At 48.3% G+C, this 17,759-nt stretch overlaps 5 protein-coding genes across 5 annotated transcripts; 3 read left to right on the top strand and 2 right to left on the bottom strand.

Moving 5' to 3' along the window:
• Positions 1 to 96: 96 nt before the first annotated feature.
• ASPWEDRAFT_107062 (uncharacterized protein) lies at positions 97 to 2,712 on the top strand (the record flags this gene model as incomplete). The annotated part of the gene is made up of 5 exons (XM_040827856.1): positions 97 to 445; positions 502 to 778; positions 2,224 to 2,339; positions 2,389 to 2,478; positions 2,540 to 2,712. 5 exons carry the CDS (start codon positions 97 to 99, stop codon positions 2,710 to 2,712), a joined length of 1,005 nt encoding a protein of 334 aa, XP_040690848.1.
• A 3,210-nt stretch (positions 2,713 to 5,922) lies between these two features.
• sreA (siderophore transcription factor SreA) lies at positions 5,923 to 7,791 on the top strand (the record flags this gene model as incomplete). The annotated part of the gene is made up of 3 exons (XM_040827968.1): positions 5,923 to 6,257; positions 6,326 to 6,855; positions 6,920 to 7,791. The coding sequence occupies 3 exons, from the start codon at positions 5,923 to 5,925 to the stop codon at positions 7,789 to 7,791; spliced, it is 1,737 nt and encodes a 578-aa protein (XP_040690847.1).
• A 567-nt stretch (positions 7,792 to 8,358) lies between these two features.
• ASPWEDRAFT_26575 (CapA family protein) lies at positions 8,359 to 9,579 on the top strand (the record flags this gene model as incomplete). Its single annotated transcript, XM_040832871.1, has 1 exon — positions 8,359 to 9,579. One exon carries the CDS (start codon positions 8,359 to 8,361, stop codon positions 9,577 to 9,579), a length of 1,221 nt encoding a protein of 406 aa, XP_040690846.1.
• Positions 9,580 to 9,783: 204 nt separating this feature from the next.
• ASPWEDRAFT_152990 (PTH11-like integral membrane protein) lies at positions 9,784 to 11,455 on the bottom strand (the record flags this gene model as incomplete). The annotated part of the gene is made up of 6 exons (XM_040829633.1): positions 10,980 to 11,455; positions 10,883 to 10,919; positions 10,755 to 10,822; positions 10,331 to 10,704; positions 10,209 to 10,276; positions 9,784 to 10,157 (listed from the first exon to the last, which is right to left on the bottom strand). The coding sequence occupies exons 1-6, from the start codon at positions 11,166 to 11,168 to the stop codon at positions 9,784 to 9,786; spliced, it is 1,110 nt and encodes a 369-aa protein (XP_040690845.1). The 5' UTR covers positions 11,169 to 11,455.
• A 3,241-nt stretch (positions 11,456 to 14,696) lies between these two features.
• Positions 14,697 to 16,668, bottom strand: ASPWEDRAFT_170653 (uncharacterized protein; the record flags this gene model as incomplete). The annotated part of the gene is made up of 3 exons (XM_040830658.1): positions 14,697 to 15,565; positions 15,631 to 16,558; positions 16,618 to 16,668. 3 exons carry the CDS (start codon positions 16,666 to 16,668, stop codon positions 14,697 to 14,699), a joined length of 1,848 nt encoding a protein of 615 aa, XP_040690844.1.
• Between the last annotated feature and the right edge of the window lie 1,091 nt (positions 16,669 to 17,759).

Here is a 17,759-nt window from a genome sequence, read left to right as displayed (position 1 = left end):
CATTACTGGATCCAACTCTTGCTTCGACATCCAATGGATTAACACACTACTCTAACTACTCACTATCTTCACATAAAGCTCATTCAAACAACAACCATGACACTCAACAACACCCAAAAAGCCAAAATCCACAAAGTCATCGACGAATTCGCCCGCGCTCCCCTGGAGGCCACGCCAATCGCCCAAAAGCCTCTGTCAGCAACACCAGAGACAGTCCTTGCGATGGTTCTTGACGCCCTGCTTAAGTCACGACCAATTTCTCACGAACTATCGCAAAAGGCAGTCAACCACATAATCGATGTCGGATACCATGATATCGAGAAACTGAGCAACAGCAGCTGGGAAGAGAGGGCAATGGTCTTGGCGGAAGGAGGATATAATCGATATAATGAGAAAGAGGCAACAAATCTGGGGGAATTGGTACGGTTGGTAGAGGGGAAGTATGGTATGTCTTTCTTTACTCGTTGATACTATCCAGCCATATTTAACGATGATTGATAGACGGAGATCTCAACAACCTCCTAAAAAACGTAAACCGCAACCCATCAAAAGCCCGACAACTAGTCAAAGAAGTCAAAGGACTAGGCGATCTAGGCGTCGATATCTTCTTCAACAATGTGCAGAGTATCTGGCCCTCGATGGCGCCATCAATCGATGCACGAAGTTTGAAGACAGCGGCAGAGATTGGGATTGGGGGAGATGTTGATGTCATATATTCTGAGTTGAAGCGTAATTCATTGCAGATGAGTATATTTGCAAATGGATTGTCTGAAGTGAGGTGGGATTGTTGAAGGAATCGCAGTAGATGGAGATGTATTTTATATGTATGGTATTGTTGTTGTTATTGTATCATACGTGTAATACAGCGGATAACCGTCGAACACGGTGCGTGGTTGTATCGACTATATACAGTTCGAGGCACGCGACAGTTCATCTAAAGAGCTTTACAAAATAGCCTTACCTACTTGGGTTTATTTATATGAATAAGAATAATAACTACCATGACACACTCTAAATCCCTGCTTCTGCACTGATACTCTACATGCTGTTCAACTCTGTCACCGCACGTTGCAAAAGGTGACACGGACAATTCTCCGATGAAAAACAAATATCGATGCCATACATACAGTATACAGGGGACAAGGATTGAAGATATTCAAGATTAAAACCGGAATAACTTGAAGATACTAATCACACATACATGCATAGCAGTACATGCAGCAGCGCAAGCCTGACCAAAACACCGAATATGATGGGTTCTACCCAACAGCAACACGGTGGAAGCATGTATGTATAGTCTATGCAGTATGTCACTGTCACCGTCACCGCTGGTGTTGGGGAACTGGCGGTGTATTTCGAGAAGCTGCGAAGATGCCTTTGTTGACAGGGCGTGATTTGGGCATCGTTGGTGTTGGTTACTCCAGTCCAAGCATATCTCAGATAATAATAATACCGAGATCCATGATGGCTTTGTGATGTGAATAGATCCCTGCTTTTGCCTCTTGCCTGTTGTTCTTTTCTTGGAACGACGTCACTTTCAGGGATTGGGGTTTTCTCAAATTGCAGTTTGTACTATTGTCATGGCTGAGCTGTTAGTCCTTAGTAGCATATTGTAATTATAATCTTCCGAATGCATCTTAGAATGATAATGATGCCTTAATCCCATTTAGATGGTAATGCCACATCCCAAATTAAATCCACGCCGATCGACACTGACTCAGCAGGCTTGGCAGACCCGCTGCTTGCGGCGCAGCAACAACAACTCCTCGACGGCTTGCGATCTTCTCCTGTGCTTCCCAACCACCTTTTCTCTTTCTTTGGTTTGTTTGTTCCTGCTTTGCTGTTGACGCTCACGCTGACACTAATCCGCCGTCTAGTCTGCGAGTCTCCGCTTCGTCTGACACCTACCCCAGAACTTCCTTTCTGCCACGTCCTTCCCCGTCGGTAAACCAGGCTACGAGATTCTTTCAGGCTCGATCTGACGTCGTCTCCTTCTCGCTGAACGAGTACAATATACTGCATATCGATAGACGCATCGTCCTTTGATATTCCCCGCCGCAGAACCTGCTATACGTTTGACTATTCGCAAGTAGCCGATTTCACAGGACATATCCAAGATGGATCTCTCCAACATTTTGTACGTCATTTATCGTCCCCTCCGCTTCTGAGTATATGGCAACTGCTGGGGCTGGGGTTATCTGGATAATATCTGACTGTATGCAGCCGGATTGTTAACCTGGTCGTGGCGGTGATCATGGTGCTGGGTGGTATTGCGCAGTTCTTCCCCATCTCCATGAGCTCCATCATTGCTGGAATCTACGTTATCCTCTTTGGTGTCGGTAAGTTTTCTCGATCAGAATGCGCAGGAATGTATACTCATCATAGTAGTTGTCGGTGGGTTGGAATTCCTGCCTCACGTGCCGGACTATGTCTACCGCTATGCGTCTTTCCTCTTCTCCTTCTTGGGACGAGGTGTTTGTAAGTTGCTGCCCTGGCTATGCGCATTTCCGTTGCTTGTTGTTTATTAACCAAATTTCAGTCTACATCTTCGTTGGATCGCTCTTGCTGCACGACGGTGTTTTGCGTTACATTGCCGGTTCCATTGTCGGTTTCATCGGTGTTGGATACCTGGCCCTCGAGTTCATTCCCTCCATCGAGCCCCCTTCAAACATGCGCGAGGCCGACCAGGGCTGGGGTGCTGAGCAGGTTTAAATGCGCATAATCGGGCATCCGTCTGATGCTGGAATGGACACGGCGCGTTCTTGTTGAATGCAACTCAATCTCAAGATCAAGGGCGCGTGCATGAGGAGGGGTTAGGGGAAACACTCTTGACGCGAAACATGATGATCGACGAGAGCGATGATAAAACTGATTGCTTTGCAACGATGATGGTTATGTGAGAGGGTGTTGAGATATGATTTCAGAACTATCTCTAGGAGGGGGGCTGAGGGTTTTGATTATTTTCTTTCTGATTTCTTTCTGTCCAACGTGAAAGGATACCTTGTATTCTGATGAAACTGTATTATATGTGGACACGATTTGATTGAATGGTTTATAATGCATCGGCATCCATTGTCCACCTGGGCAGCCAATCATGGACATTTGAATTGAATTACTCAATATTAGGTAATAATAGCATCAGCGCAATTGACTTTTCATACGAGAAAGTGGAGCAGCAATTTCAGCATCGGCTAAGGACGGGCGAGTGAATCAGAGAGAAGCTTGGTTGGATGATCGAAAGTGTCGGGGAATTCGACTTGAAGACTGAGACATTCGAGATTGCCGAGCTCCGGTATCTCCGGCACAAGTGGCAATTTAACAGAAACGTCATGTGGTTTGGACAGGCTACTATTGTATGACTATGACTTCTAGAGCAAGATGGATGAACCTAGAATCCTTTGGTCTGTAAGCGAAGTGATAGATAAGATCGATGAGGCTGTTGGGAGGTATTATTGGTATTTGTAAGTTTCCGCTAGGATGAATAAAGTTAGTTGTGAAGTATCTGGCCAATTAGATATAGGGAGATTGATGGAGACATGTCAAAGGTGGAGTGGTTATTTTTGTGCGACCGTCAGGATGTGTATTTGTGGTATTATTGTCGATCAGGATGTCAGATGGAAGGATGGAAGGATATGATGATGGTGGTGGTGATGGTATTACTGCTTTTATTAATAGTTTATGCATTATTAAGTTTATCAGGGATCCTGTCTGTCGGTGCCCTTTGATATCATCTTCTTCCTATCTTGCCTGGTTGCCTATTTGGTCTTCATGGATATACCCTTTCTAGATTATGGAGTACACCGGAGACCTCCTTTGAGCAATTCTACAATCCAGGGTACTCCGTATTGGATATCTGATTGAGTGACGTGTTTGCATAGGCTGGGAGGAATGCTATCGACGAGACTTCATTAGTGAGGCGGATGACCAAAGACTAAAGAGTGTTACGCTATTGAATGAAAAATAATAATTGGATTTGCCAGCGCAGTAAGTTTGTCGAGTGCAGCAAACATCAGTTGATATGAATCTTAAATTAGCAGCGTTGTTCGGTGAGAGCCGATATGGAGCCGACGACCAGGAGGTGTTATGTAGTTTTAAATGGCGTGATTAGACGGGAAAAATAATCAAAAGGAAAAAAAGAAGAGATCTGATACCCTTGGCTGATGATAGTAGGATGGGGATATTAAGTACTATTCATAGTCTATTGGCATGATTGCTGATCTTATCTACGTATCAATTCAGGGATAAAGTCTAATATCGACAGGGGGCAACAATAATATCTAATATCTATCACATGTGTCATGCTATTCAGCCACGTAATTTACTTATCATATCAGATCAAGTCTACGTGGCCGGTTGCAGAGTTTCATAGGCCCGGTTGGAATGTTGATCTATAAGACTTGGCCTGCACAGCTGATCATCTCACTAATGAATTGATTGATTATCTGTAGGTCAGGGAATTTACTAACGGGGAGGCTAGATTTCCCTTCTGCATTGGATCAGCCCTTCCGATTCCGCGGTGATTGGCTTGGCCAATCGGAAATACATTAGATCAGTCCTCGAGACAATCAGGTTACCTAATAGATTAATTCCCAGAAGATGAAGGAAATCCAAACGGAATGGGAAGAATCCACGTTGCGGCCAATGAGGAGAGGAAGAATAATGCTGACAGAATGGACATGGATGCGTGGGCGAATCAGCAGGCGTAGAATCAGGCTTATTTGAGCACAGGCACGCTATATACCCTTCTGGGAAGGTGCATTCCCACTAGATCCACCGAGCTAAACCATAATAGGTAGCGGTGGAGCCTAGATGATTCAATCTGGGGAGAGACGCAGAAGAACGCGGCCAAACCCAGCTGGAAACTGGATCGAAGAAAAAAGAAACGAACGAGCCCAGATCGGCCAAAAAGAAAGAACCGAACATTTCCTAACAAGGGGGGAAAAAGCAACGCGAGACAACACCAGACAGCCGTCGCTTTCTTATTCTCAACGTTACCTTTGCGGCGGGACAGCATCCCAGCACTGACAACGAAGAAAGGACAAAGAGCAGAAAAAGCCGCCCCAGTGTAGATCCCCCTGGGAGATCGATAAGCCTTTGCTCTGTCGCTGCGTTTCCCGAGTCTGCGGGCGATAAGGCAGTCAGTGTGTCTTCTTCTGTACGTTGCGGTCTGGCCATCCCTGCCCATCATCGTGACTTTACCCACCGTCCGAAAATCTCATCATCCTTCATCATCCTCTCCATCAGCATCGTCAGCATCACCATCATATATCATCATCTCATCCATCATATCTGATCTGATCCCACTTGTCCTTCTTTGATCATCGCAGATCCTGCCCTCAGCCCTCTCCTCCTCTTCTTTCTTTTCGCCTCCTTCTCTAATCTCTCCACCCCTCATCTAGTCTTCATCTCGCCTCCTTCTCCATCCTCTCCATCCTATCCATTCTTATCCTCCGGTTTGACCGATATCCACCTTGCATCGTTCTTGCAAACGCCACCCTAACCTCATTCGGAATTGGTCAGCCAACAAACCCTCCGTGGCGGGCTATCTGCTGTTCTATACAAATCCTCGACGTGCATTGTCCCTCCCCCCTGTCATTTTGACAGCCTCCACGAGTCACAACGGAACAACGCCATCTTCTTGTCTGCATCCGCTGCAAGTTGCCTGCCCGAGTTTGGCTTGCCTCTCCGTTGGGCCCTTTCGTGTCCTTCTCTCCTGCACGATCATCCTGACCGACATTTTAACTTTGTGATACTCTACATTTACACTCTCGACGCGTGGTATCCTACCCTTTCGACAAACGCCCCCCTTTCTTTCTTTTCTTTTTTCAAAACAGGATCCCTCGAGCGATATCCTCATTCTTTCTGTGCGTTCTTTCTGGACGCTCGAGATCTTCAATACAATACTTGGGATAGTTGATGGCTATGTTGGCTTCGCTTCCGCAAATGGAGACGGTGCGATCACTTCCCCGGACTCCCGACGTTATCACACGCCACCCCTCGGCGGAGGATTTGGATGCTGCTCAGCAGTTAATCTCGTCGGCCCAGGCCGGTCGGGAACACCAAGTCGATCGTCACTGGGAGGACAGCGCAGCTCGGAAATTTGAACCTGATGTCGCTCGTAATGGCTATGAACAAGATAGTTATCTCGATGGATCTACACAACGTTGGCCAGAGTCGTCCATGGGTGACTACGCCCCCGAGCAAAGCACATCGCCCAAGTCTCAGAAGGATACTTCATTTTTGGGACATTCATGCAGGTTGGTTCTCGCTTTGCCCCAAAACTCACTCACTCTTACGCACTACTAACCGCCTACTTCCCACACAGTAACTGCGGCACAAAGAGTACCCCATTATGGCGACGATCCCCGACTGGTGCGATGATTTGTAATGCCTGTGGTCTCTATCTCAAGGCCCGCAATGTCGCTCGCCCAACCAAACGAAACCGTGTACAATCAGGCCCCGAAACTGCTCAACACTCGAGTATTCCGATAGCCCCTCAGCAAGAAGCAGCTACCCCAACGTCGGAAGGAGGATGCCATGGCAAGGGCTCTTGCCCCGGTGGTGGGAATTGCGACGGCACTGGAGGGGCAGAGGGATGTGACGGATGTCCGGCCTACAACAACCGTGTGTACAAATCAGCACCTCGAGGGGCAGTTCCGGTCCACGCTTGGAATCGTGCTCCAATCCCAGAAAGCGAAAAACCCCTCCCATTGCAGGACACTGAAACGCCGACCAAAAATCCCGCACCACCGACAGAAGGCGGTAATTTGCTAGTTTCTTGTCAGAACTGTGGGACGACGGTGACACCGCTTTGGCGACGCGACGAGAATGGCCATCCCATTTGCAATGCTTGTGGTAAGTTTTGAGATAATTTTGAGATCTAATCTGATAAGGATTTTGACTAATTGCCGTCAAACAGGTTTGTATTACAAGCTCCACGGCTGTTATCGGCCTACGACAATGAAGAAAACCATCATTAAGCGGCGGAAACGGGTTGTGCCCGCGCTGCGGGATCAGTCGCCAACTGGGGCTACCCAGTCGTCCAATGGATCGTCCGCATCACCCGAGGCGTCACCTGCCGCACTGGCACACGGTTACGACGACCACTACAGATATATGAGCTCTGAACCGATGGACCACCACCACCCCATGTCGACAGGGAGAATCTCGCCGCAAGCAATCCAGCGACCATTTGCTTTTGCTCCGCCTCCAGTCGACTTCACAGGGTACTCTGCCGGAACGGTCTCTTTACCACACCACCCTCCCCCTCCTAGGCTCTTGGAACCTGAAAGAATGGCGCCTGGTCATTCCCCTAATTCACAATTCGGCCGCCGATCCGTCTCTCCTAATCCCTCTAATCCCAAAAAGCGGACTCTCGCTGAAACTGCATCATCTGCTGAGGCCATGTCTGTCCCAACCACCTTGGAGTCTGGATCAAACCAACTTCCTCCCATTATGTCGTCGGGCAACCAAGCTCCGCCCGCTCGCCTCAGCTCCATCTCCTCCCTCTTGAACCCTGGTGGTCGTGACGACTCACGACTGGACCCCTCCCTCGCCGCTCTCAGCCGCCAGCAACAGCCCGCTCATCCTCACCAACATCCTCCGCACCACCACCACCACCAAGCTCCTCCCCTTGCTCATCCCCAGCCACCACAACAGCAATTACCTGGCGTGGCCGAATTGGATGGTTTCAAGGCGGACCGACGCGCCAAATTGCAGCGTGAAGCAGAGGAGATGCGTGAGGCGCTGAGAGCCAAGGAGCGAGAGCTGGCGGAGCTCGCACAGCAATGATAAAATTTTTTATCATACTAATTTCTCCACTTTTAATCTTCTCTCTTCAGCCATACACTTGAGATGCTCACTTTGACGAAGATACCACTTAATCCAACCCCCATTTGATGAATTACAGAATTTGTGAAATACCTTAGGGAAAAGTTGCATGATTTATTGTTTGTTTATTACTGTTTATTCAAAGCGCCGGCGGGAAATTACTTTGTATGGGATTATCAAAAGGAAAAAATGATAAGAAAAAGAAACGAGGGCAGATGGAAGAAATTGTGTGTTGTGATCTGTTTCTGTCCTTTTTTCTTTACTTCTTACCTTCTTATGTTTGTTTCGGAGCTTGGGTTTTTTGACCTTGAGAGCGAGGAATTGGAATGGCCGACAGCGTGGTCTGGCGTATGTGTGATTAGGGAACAATTCTCATTATGATTCCAAGGATTCAAGAAGTTTATGCATTTGCATTTCGTACGTCATCATGACCAGTGTCATCATGACATGCAATATCAGTATCTACATGATAGTATACCACACGGATTAACATAGTAGAACAAAAACAACCAGCCTACTCACCTCACCATGCCCAACTCCAATACTACCCGAGTCTTCTCCCTCAACTTCATCGGCGACATAATGCTCGGCCGCCTCATCGACCAACTCTGGCCCCAACACGTCGACAACCCCCACGACCACCGCACCATCACAAACTTCCTCGACAACTACCCCTACCTAGAATCCTACACCCCCAAATCCCCCTGGGGCACCGCCCTCCCCCTCTTCCACACCTCCGACCTAAACCTCATCAACCTCGAAACAGCCGTGACGACCAGCCCCGAGCCCTGGCCCAACAAAGCATTCAACTACCGCATGCATCCCGCAAACGTCGCGGCCCTGCACGAGGCACGCATCGACTATGCGAATCTGGCGAATAACCACGTCTTGGATTTTGGGACTGAGGGGCTCGTCGAGACGGTGTGGACGCTCAGGGAGAGTCGGATTGCATTTTCGGGGGCGGGGGAGAGGACGAAAGAAGCTGTTTCTGGGACGGTGGTGAGGTTGCCTAGGGTTGAGAAAGAGGGAGGAAAAGTTGCGCGTGCTTCGTCTGTGTCTGCGTCTGCGTCTGCGTCTGCGTCTCAACGCCAAAAGGGCGATGACAGTGAGAAACAAGAGCACTATCAAATCCACATCTCCTCCGCATCCGACCACCCCAGTTCCTGGTCCGACATCCCCACATTCCACTTCATCGACTATACGTCGTCCACACGGCAATCCCTAAAGTCCCTCCTCACGTCGCCGTCCAGTCAGTCCGCCGCGCTGAAGATCTTCTCCGTACACTGGGGCCCGAACTACGCCTGGCGGCCCGACAGCCAGATCCGATCGATGGCGCATTTCCTGGTCGACGAGTGCGGGGTGGATATTGTGCATGGGCACTCGGCGCACCATGTGCAAGGCGTGGAGCGGTATAAGGGCAAACTGATCATATATGGGTGCGGGGATTTTGTGGATGATTATGCGTTGAATGAGCAGTTTCGGAATGATTTGGGGGGTGTTTGGAGGGTTTGGGTTAGGGGGGTTGAGGGGGATGGGGATGGGGGCAAGGTGAAGAAGTTGGGATTGGATCGATTGGAAATCTTTCCCACGAGGTGTGATCGGTTTCAAGTGACGTTGTTAAATAGGGCGGACGAAGATCATGGGTGGGTGAGGAGGCGGATCACGAAGCTTACTGAGGAGATGGGGACGAAGGTTAGGAAAGATCTTGGAGAGGAAGGTCAGATTGTGATTGATTTGGATGTTGATTGATTGATTGATTTGATTTGATTGATTAAGATAAGATAAGAAAATCGAGTTGTGCGTCGTGTGGAACATCATCATTATCGCGATAGCAGATGTCCTCTCCCGGTGGAAATTATTATATACAAGAAAAGTAAAGGCTGTGGCAAGCCGCGTGTTCGTGTCGAAATGAAGGTAGTTGAAAAAGAAAAAGTAGGTCGAGGCGCAAGTCAATCATGCTGGGTTTATCACCAGCCTTCGTTCGCTGCTTGTCTCCCCGGGCTTCTCCGTTTCTTGGATCATCTCGGTGGTGACTTCAATGCCAGCGATGTTGCCGTGATCGTGGCTGTCTGACTTGGCATGGATCGAGCACATGCCGAACTCTTGGTTGCCGAACTCTCGGTTCGCACTGAATAGCTCTGGGTGTCGTTTCTGAGATCGGGAGGCCATGGTTGTGGTTGGGCCTGCGGTGTGGCGTTGGTAGCTATTGGTGGACAGCAGCTTGGGGAAGATCCTGCTGATAAGCGGTCGAAGGAAGGGCAGACAGGCACAGATGATGGCGACATTGCATTCGGCGGCAGTCCAGTATGCGGCACCAACGTTGCTCCCTAGAATTGTTAGAAAAAAAGTAAAGGATTGGCAGGCAAGAGAGAACGTACAAGATGTGTCCGTGCTCTGAGCGACGACTCGCAAACTGGAAAGACGCAGAATACTCGTGATGACAACCCTATCTCAATATAAGCATTTGATCAATTGATCCTTGAGGATCAGGCGGACTTACACCACACCCACGGCAAAAACTCCCATCAGGGCAAACTTCTGTACCCGCGGAAGCTGAAGTTGCGATAGAAGCGGCATCGGCAAAATCATCAGGGCCGTATCGGTGACAATATTCATCGATGCATTGAAGAACCAAACTGCCTCAAAGCTCAGGCAGTGGCCAGAGATATCCTTGTCCCAGAATTTGGCGACGGGCACACAGTTCACGTAGCCGCTGACAATCGCCCAGGTCGAATATGTAGCGACCACTGCCATCATGAAATAGCAGGCAAATCTAAATTTTCGACCAGGAAAAATGCGCAAGTATTGGAAAAGAATGGAAAATTTGCTGAAAGCGAGACTGGCGTTATACATGGGGATCGCAGCCCACAGTGACTGGGAAGGGTTAGTCTTGCGAAGACCCGTACATGATATGGCTGCCATACCTTCAATTGATGCATCAAGTCAACATGGGAGATGGCGTTAGAGTGTCTGCCGAGGCCGAAATGCACCTCTGATGGTAACGTTTAGAACATGCATTATATCTAAATGCCATACAGGACGATGAACTTACCAGCACAAACCAGCCCTAAATAGACAATTGAGAAAACCTTTCAAGCCCGTTAGCCAGTCCAAATCTAGCGTTTGATTTGGTGATAGAACAAGCATACCAAAGCGATCAGAATAGAGCCGTCCTCGCGTCCCATTATCTTCATCAGCCCGAGTCTCGCATATAATCGCATCGCAACAACCACAATAGCCAACGATGTCAGCACCGCCGTCACCACTAGGGCTCGTTGCCCCCGATCAATCCCATCGTCATCAGTTCGAGGTAGTATCATCCTGCGAGGTAGTATCATTCCGTCGAGATCGTCCGTCTAGGTGTGTATAAAGAGCGAATAGGGTATAGATCCGTAGAGTGTAAAAAGAACGTGGTTCGATATTAGTAAAGAGTGTTGCATGTGTCTCGATTGTCCATCTCTTGGTACCGCAAATCCCAAAGCCAGGCAGGTGTATAGTTAATTGGGCATGAGTCTGTCTTTTGACTCGACAGCAGCTCCGCAGAGCCAAAGAGACACGACGGCCCGAGAGATGCAATTGCTTTTAAAAACGAGGACCGGGGTTGCCTTTGTCACATCTTTCCTCCCACTCTGACCCGCTCCATAGATCAAAGTTTGATAGTGCTCAATAATAGCGAACCAGGGAAAGCACCGTCACGACGATTGGGTAACCCACCATGCAGGCGTCGTTGTCGCCTGCTGGGCTGACCTTGTTTGCCATGACCCAAGTGCCAAAAAGGCGGGGCAGTTTCCAGTTACATGCAGAGAAACAGCGATCAATGCCTGGAAGTGTATGCTCCACTAGACGGTGGATATACTCGGTGGAGACACGAGTTATGTAGGTCATTGACTGTCCCAAACTAGGGCATAAATAATCAAATTGGCAGGTTGCATGGCACGATTCAAGCTGTCAAAGTAGCTCAAGTTGTTCTACTTGCGACTCATGTCTCATGCTTTGTGTTTTACCGATAACAGACCCATGGAACGCCCCGACTGTCAAGCCTGTCAAAGGCCATCGCTTATACACACTTTGCCCAAACAACAAGACGGGTCGTAGTATCATATGATTGCTGGTTGCCCGGCGATAGTAGTGGTTCGGTTATTTTAGGCCAGTCGCCACGAGCTGCCCCTAACAAACCATGCAGATTGCAGGATCGTGGCGAGATCGAATACATATGGAACGAAATTGATTCCATGAGATTAATAGTTTTTGTATCCTTGCATGAAGTCTCGCCGATAATTGGTAATGCAGGGAATTTGGCATCGAAGCCTGTCGTACATACTACCAGTTTCTGAAAATTCCGCTCATTCCGTTCAGCATCTGAGCGCCGTCATCGGTGACTCGGGGCTCGGGATTGTTCAGATGCCCCATTCTGGCACAATCACTCATGGTCCCAATGCTGTGGCATACAGTAGCGTGGTCCACTACTATCATAGCGCAGCAGTAGGGGATGGCTAAGCAGCCTAAGCTGGCCGGTGTATTCAGAAAAGGAGGAACTCCGAGGCAAAAATAATCTTTCAGTGCCGAAGCGGAGATTTGGCATTGCTGATCCCCGCAAATTTAACAGCCGCACTTTGGCCTTCGATGAAAAGTCAATAAAATGGGCTAATGATTGAAATATTTGAATATTCGATATTGATCGAGACGCCCAAAGCCACAAACATAGATTGACTTTCGATATAGCAAGATAGTGCCGGGGAAAGCTTCCCGATAATAGTTCAAGTGTTAATAACTCCATGAATCGCAATTCACGAATCGTGAAGTCGTAGCATGAAAGCAAATCTCCTCCCGGGGTCTTTGCAAGCTTGACGCAAGTCGCATTGTCTTTCCCTTTCGGATCGAGCGTTGATGCCACCATGCATATACACTTCCCTTTTTGGATGATCGACAAGAACTGTGTCAGGATCAACAGATGGCGTCCTGATCATGCTCGCTTGATAACGCTACTCAGCGTCTCAGTCAGTTTCAGGTCTGTCGTCCTCGACGATACACTCCTGCGTAAAGCTCATCCTTCTGGCCCATAAGCCTTACAGATTGGAATAGTTTTGAACAAACCCTGTCTGCGGAGAATCGGAGTTTGTCATGGGGCTACCCCTAGCACACGAGTTTCCAAGAACCAGGAAATCGGGTTGCAGTTTATCTCAAATCAAATCGGATGCTCAAAAGGGATTTCAACTTGAAAGATCCGATATTCTTGTCCCGCCATCGGATGCAAGGATTAAAACTTGAAAGAATGTCGAGCACGTTGGTCTATGGGAGATGATAAGTTCCTACGCGCGCTGACCTTCTTTCTTTGTTATGAAACGGATCATCATGCAGCACATTTGTGAGGGGAAATGCCCCAAAAATTAAAATCTCGTCCGCCGTTTTTTGCGAGTTTCTAAGCTCGATTGACGACTCCCCAGTAACAGTTTCCCGAGAGACCAGTTTGTATAAGCGGAGAACCGGACAAGCTTTGTACGAATAACGATGAGCATAATTTTATGCCAGCTCGGGGAAGCTGAATCGTAACCCTGTTGTCTTCGAGTTTTGAACAAAAATAATAAGCCCGTTTATTCATATTTGGTCTGCATTGGCCAATTGGGATTCCTTCCAGGTCCCGTGATGCTGAACTTTGAAAGGTAGCAGGGCTTAATCTCCACCGCACCCCGAAGAAACAACGAAATCGGATCATATTCGGATGATGTCGTCTTTGTAGTGCAGTGGAGACGATTCGTACGGTGTCTGCTTCAGTGCTAGGTGCTTAGGTGCTATTCTGCCTCGATTGCTTTGTTGTAATTTCCCGAATGTTACTATTAGAGGCTAACCATGGTCACCTGAGTAGTCACTATGAAAGCAGTCTGTCAGTGCCAGTTCCAGTCATGAATGGCGTCACAGTATGGGAGAAAAGGGGCAGATACAAACTTGGTCAGTTAGACTAGAAAGGTCCTCGTCCTATCAGCGGAGCATGAATATCAACGTTCAAGCCGTAAACAGAGATGGATGTCCCCGGACTCGAGGAGCTACCCTGATTGATTGACTGCTGTTTGGCAACCCCATCACGACAGCCACCGTTTTTTTTTTTCTTTCAAGTCCCACTATCCCAAAGAGTAAGTGCTGTCAGTTTATTTCCCGTTAGGGCCACGGACATCATGCCCAGTTCAGGTTAAGCAGTGGGATCGTCAAAGAGAATTATCGACGATCGTGGGGAGTGGAGATGATTTAGCAGCGCACCACGTCAGGAAGTCAAAGAGAAGAACGAGAGCAGCTCGCTTAAGGCGTGACTTTAAGCGCCCCCCTGAAGATCATTCGGTTTTGCATGATGATGATTGCATCATGAATGGGCCATAAGGCAGCAGGAGTCCTATGCCATGACTTCTTTTCTTTCTTTTTCTTTTTCTTTTCTTTTTTTTTCCTACATGCAAAACATTCAACACACGGAGATATCCAAGTGGTCCTGACTCCTTATGGCCGAGTCCCACAGACTACTGTTGACAGTACCTATATCACCAGACTACGTTTCAAAGAAATGCTGATGCAGCAGAACTAAATCTTCCATTCGAGAGCTATGCTAGCTAGGGCTTCATGTCCCCTTTCGAATCGACCAGTTCCTTTTTCCAGTTTTTATCCTTTCATCCCATACAGTCTGCGCTTTGCAACTGCAGTCAACAAGTCCATCATCTCTGCCTCGTACAAAATGATTTCCAATCCAGATGCGCCATACATGAAAAGCCCTGGGTATCTTGCCCATAAAATCCGTTGTGCGCCTGTATCCCATCACCCATATGCAGTTCGTAACATCATCCCATCATAATCATAACCCGTCATAAAATCATTCCCCCAATCCTTCAAAAGATAGCAAATGGGTATGGTCCCATCCCCGATAACCCCATGATCAATCCCTCCTTCAACATTTCCCTGAAATACCCCTTCTCCTTCTCCTTCTCCTTCTCCTTTTGTTCCCCAGATCCCTTCGACAACCGATTCATTCCTCCCTTGATCTTCTTGGAGATTGACTCCTTTTTTAAAGAAACCTTTGTTGCAAAAGATCGCCTCGGTGAAGACGGCTCCTCCGCAACTACAACACTTGACTCCTCCTCAACCGCAATGTACTCGTTGGAAAACTTCGAATCATTGGTGTAGACCGAGGATCCAGAAGACAAAGACCCCTTTCCTCCAAATCCCAACGCACGGCGAGCTTTGCGTGCAACCCGCCGCCAGCGCTTGACACCCGCTGCTTTGTTCCCCTTCGGCTTCCACTCCTCCGATCCACTAGCTGATCTCTTGGTGCCCACGTGTGATTCCAATGAGATAGTGGTGGTTGTCTCCTCTTCTTCCTCGGAGATCGGTTCCAAGGCAGTCTTAAATGGTTGGCGAGTGCCCCTTTGCAACCTTGGACCCTTGTTGCCGTGCTTGGTGTGCTGCAGACGCCAGGTCGGTAGAACCGGCCGAGAACCGAATCTTGCGACGAAGTAATCCTCATTCCCATCCTCCTCGGAGTCTCCGTTTTCCTCGTAAAACTCCTCCTCATCTTCATCTTCCTCGGAGTCTCCATCGTAGTCATTTTCCTCGACCATCGTAATGGCGTCGAGGTCAGCTTCCACACGAAGATTGTGGATGGCGCGACGTCTCTTGAGAGGCACCCTAGACGGACAGGCGATCTCTTCGATGGACCTCTTTCTAGAGGGCTCGGAAATAGGCTCTTTGGCCTCGTTTTCTGTGTTTCATACGTTAGCTTCTAGAACGCATCCATAACAGTAAGAAAGCAAAGAATATGCTTACCCTCTTCTAGCTCCTCTGCAGCCATCGACTGTCGAAGGGGCGAAGGCGCAAACACGTCGTACTGGATCTTCTGACGCAGTACACGCTTTGTGATGGCACGGGACGTCTCCATCAACTCGTCCCTCGTTTCCTCCCACTGATCCCTTGACCTGATGGTGCAGAGCTTGACGAACCCGTTGCCCTGAGCCATCCCAGACGCAAGATATGTCTGGATGTCACCATCATCCAACGCCGTCTCTTCGCTGATTTCCCTCTCGTCGTTGACCCAGGTGCCGTGCGGCGAGTAGAATTTGAACACCCGGCCAGTCGCAAAACGGACAAGGTCAAGACCTCGCCGATGAAGGTCCTTCCATCCGTCTTCGAGGTGGACAATGACTGGGTCCACCCAAACCATGGCCCTTGTCATGATTGATCGTAGGCGGTATTCGTCGCCTAGTCGTGGGATCTTCGGGCTCGACATCAGGAACAGCAAGGAGATCACTGCAGGTGTCCAGTTGTATTCGTAAACTGGACATCCCATCCAATTGAAATGGTGGACGGTCTCGTCTTCGTCTGCTTTCATGCAGTAGTCGCGGAATGAAAATTCGCGCCTGACATCTTCCTGCATGCTGTTGATCATTGCCTGTGTCTCGCTGGGTTCGAAAAGGTTCCCGTTGTCGCTGTCGCTGTCACTGTCGAAGGCGCTTCCGAAGCTGCCAGAGTCCGACGACGAATCGATTATTCTGTCGTCCACGATCTCGATCCGCTTGGAGCTCTCGCTCACTTCCTCCTGGACATCCTCCGCCCAATCGAAGTTATCTGCCCGTGGCAGCTCTTCCCTCTCACTCCCCTCCTCCTCCATCTCCATCTCCACCTCCATCTCCATCTCCATCTCCTCCGCCCAATCCATGGGAATTAGCCTAAGCAGGTCTTCCATGTTCATGGTAACCTAAGTAGCAAGTTATATATTAGCATTTGGTACCAAGATGAATCCTTACTCGACTTCACCTGCTCAACAGCGCCCATACGGCTGGTCTCCATTGCTGACATAGAAGACATCTTGAGTAGTAGGTATGTGGATTGGTATCAAGATATTGAAAGCAGAAATAGAATTGCTTTCTGTGAAGCTTGAAGCTTTGCAATAGAGAGTTGAAGATAGATGTAGTTGGAAGGAAGATAGAGAGAGCTGTGGGGAGAAATTACCTCTTTATATACTATAACCCTCCCTGGAGATCTCCGTTGAAGATATAAATGCATTTTTATATCAGGATAACCATGTAGCTTTCCGTCGGAATATACCAGCCTTCATCGGGATATTCCAGTATAATATGGCGATCATTCAGCCTGAGGCAGTCCAATATCCGGCTTGACGGTATATAAGTTGACAGATAGCAGGCCTAGAACAGTCTTGATATATGATATATCTGGAGAATCCCATACGGACCTCTAAGATCTCCGTTAAGTGAGGTCATTGTCAGTAGCTGCCTATCAATCCGAAGTAGACTGCCGTTCCTGTCATCCAATTTTAGGCAAACCCCTTGATCATTGATCTAGACCGTGACGCCATAGTCGGTAATGACCGTGTATATAGCCATTGGGTAATCAACTCCAGGAAAATGCCGATATAAGTCGTAAAGGAGAACCCCGAGAAGACATTGTGCGGCGACGTATATAGGAATCATCCCAGATTTATCCGTATATATCGAAAGGGCTTTTAGAGATAAGCTTCGGAAGATTGGCGCCATTGCACCTGGTCATCATTAGTCTATGAGCTTAAAGGTAAATCAGAGTCAGGCCGTGACAACTAACTCGACCGTCAATCGTTTCGTCAGGCATGAAGCCCCAGCCTGGTATAGAGATGTTTTGGTTCTGACTGTTTCCGTTTTCTTTCGTCTGGAAAATTTGCCATCCATAATATATAGGATCTATTCAACAGAGCTGCCGTCTAATCAGCCTGTTAGCTCGTTGTGATGATGTCTGGCATATCGAAAGCTGGGCATGGCGAGCTTGATCCACGGATCCCCAATATAGAACATTGTATGGTCCGTTGGCAAGACCCGCAGTTGGATGAACGGTCCATTGGGTCGAAAATATATAAACCAGAGCCCAGAAAAGAGCAACCGGTATAGAGATATCTGATCACTGGCCTC

Source organism: Aspergillus wentii (assembly GCF_001890725.1).
Source record: "Aspergillus wentii DTO 134E9 unplaced genomic scaffold ASPWEscaffold_3, whole genome shotgun sequence".
Taxonomy (NCBI): Eukaryota; Fungi; Ascomycota; class Eurotiomycetes; order Eurotiales; family Aspergillaceae; genus Aspergillus; species Aspergillus wentii.
Note: the sequence above shows the minus strand (reverse complement) of the source record. Positions and strands in the feature narration are given on the sequence as shown.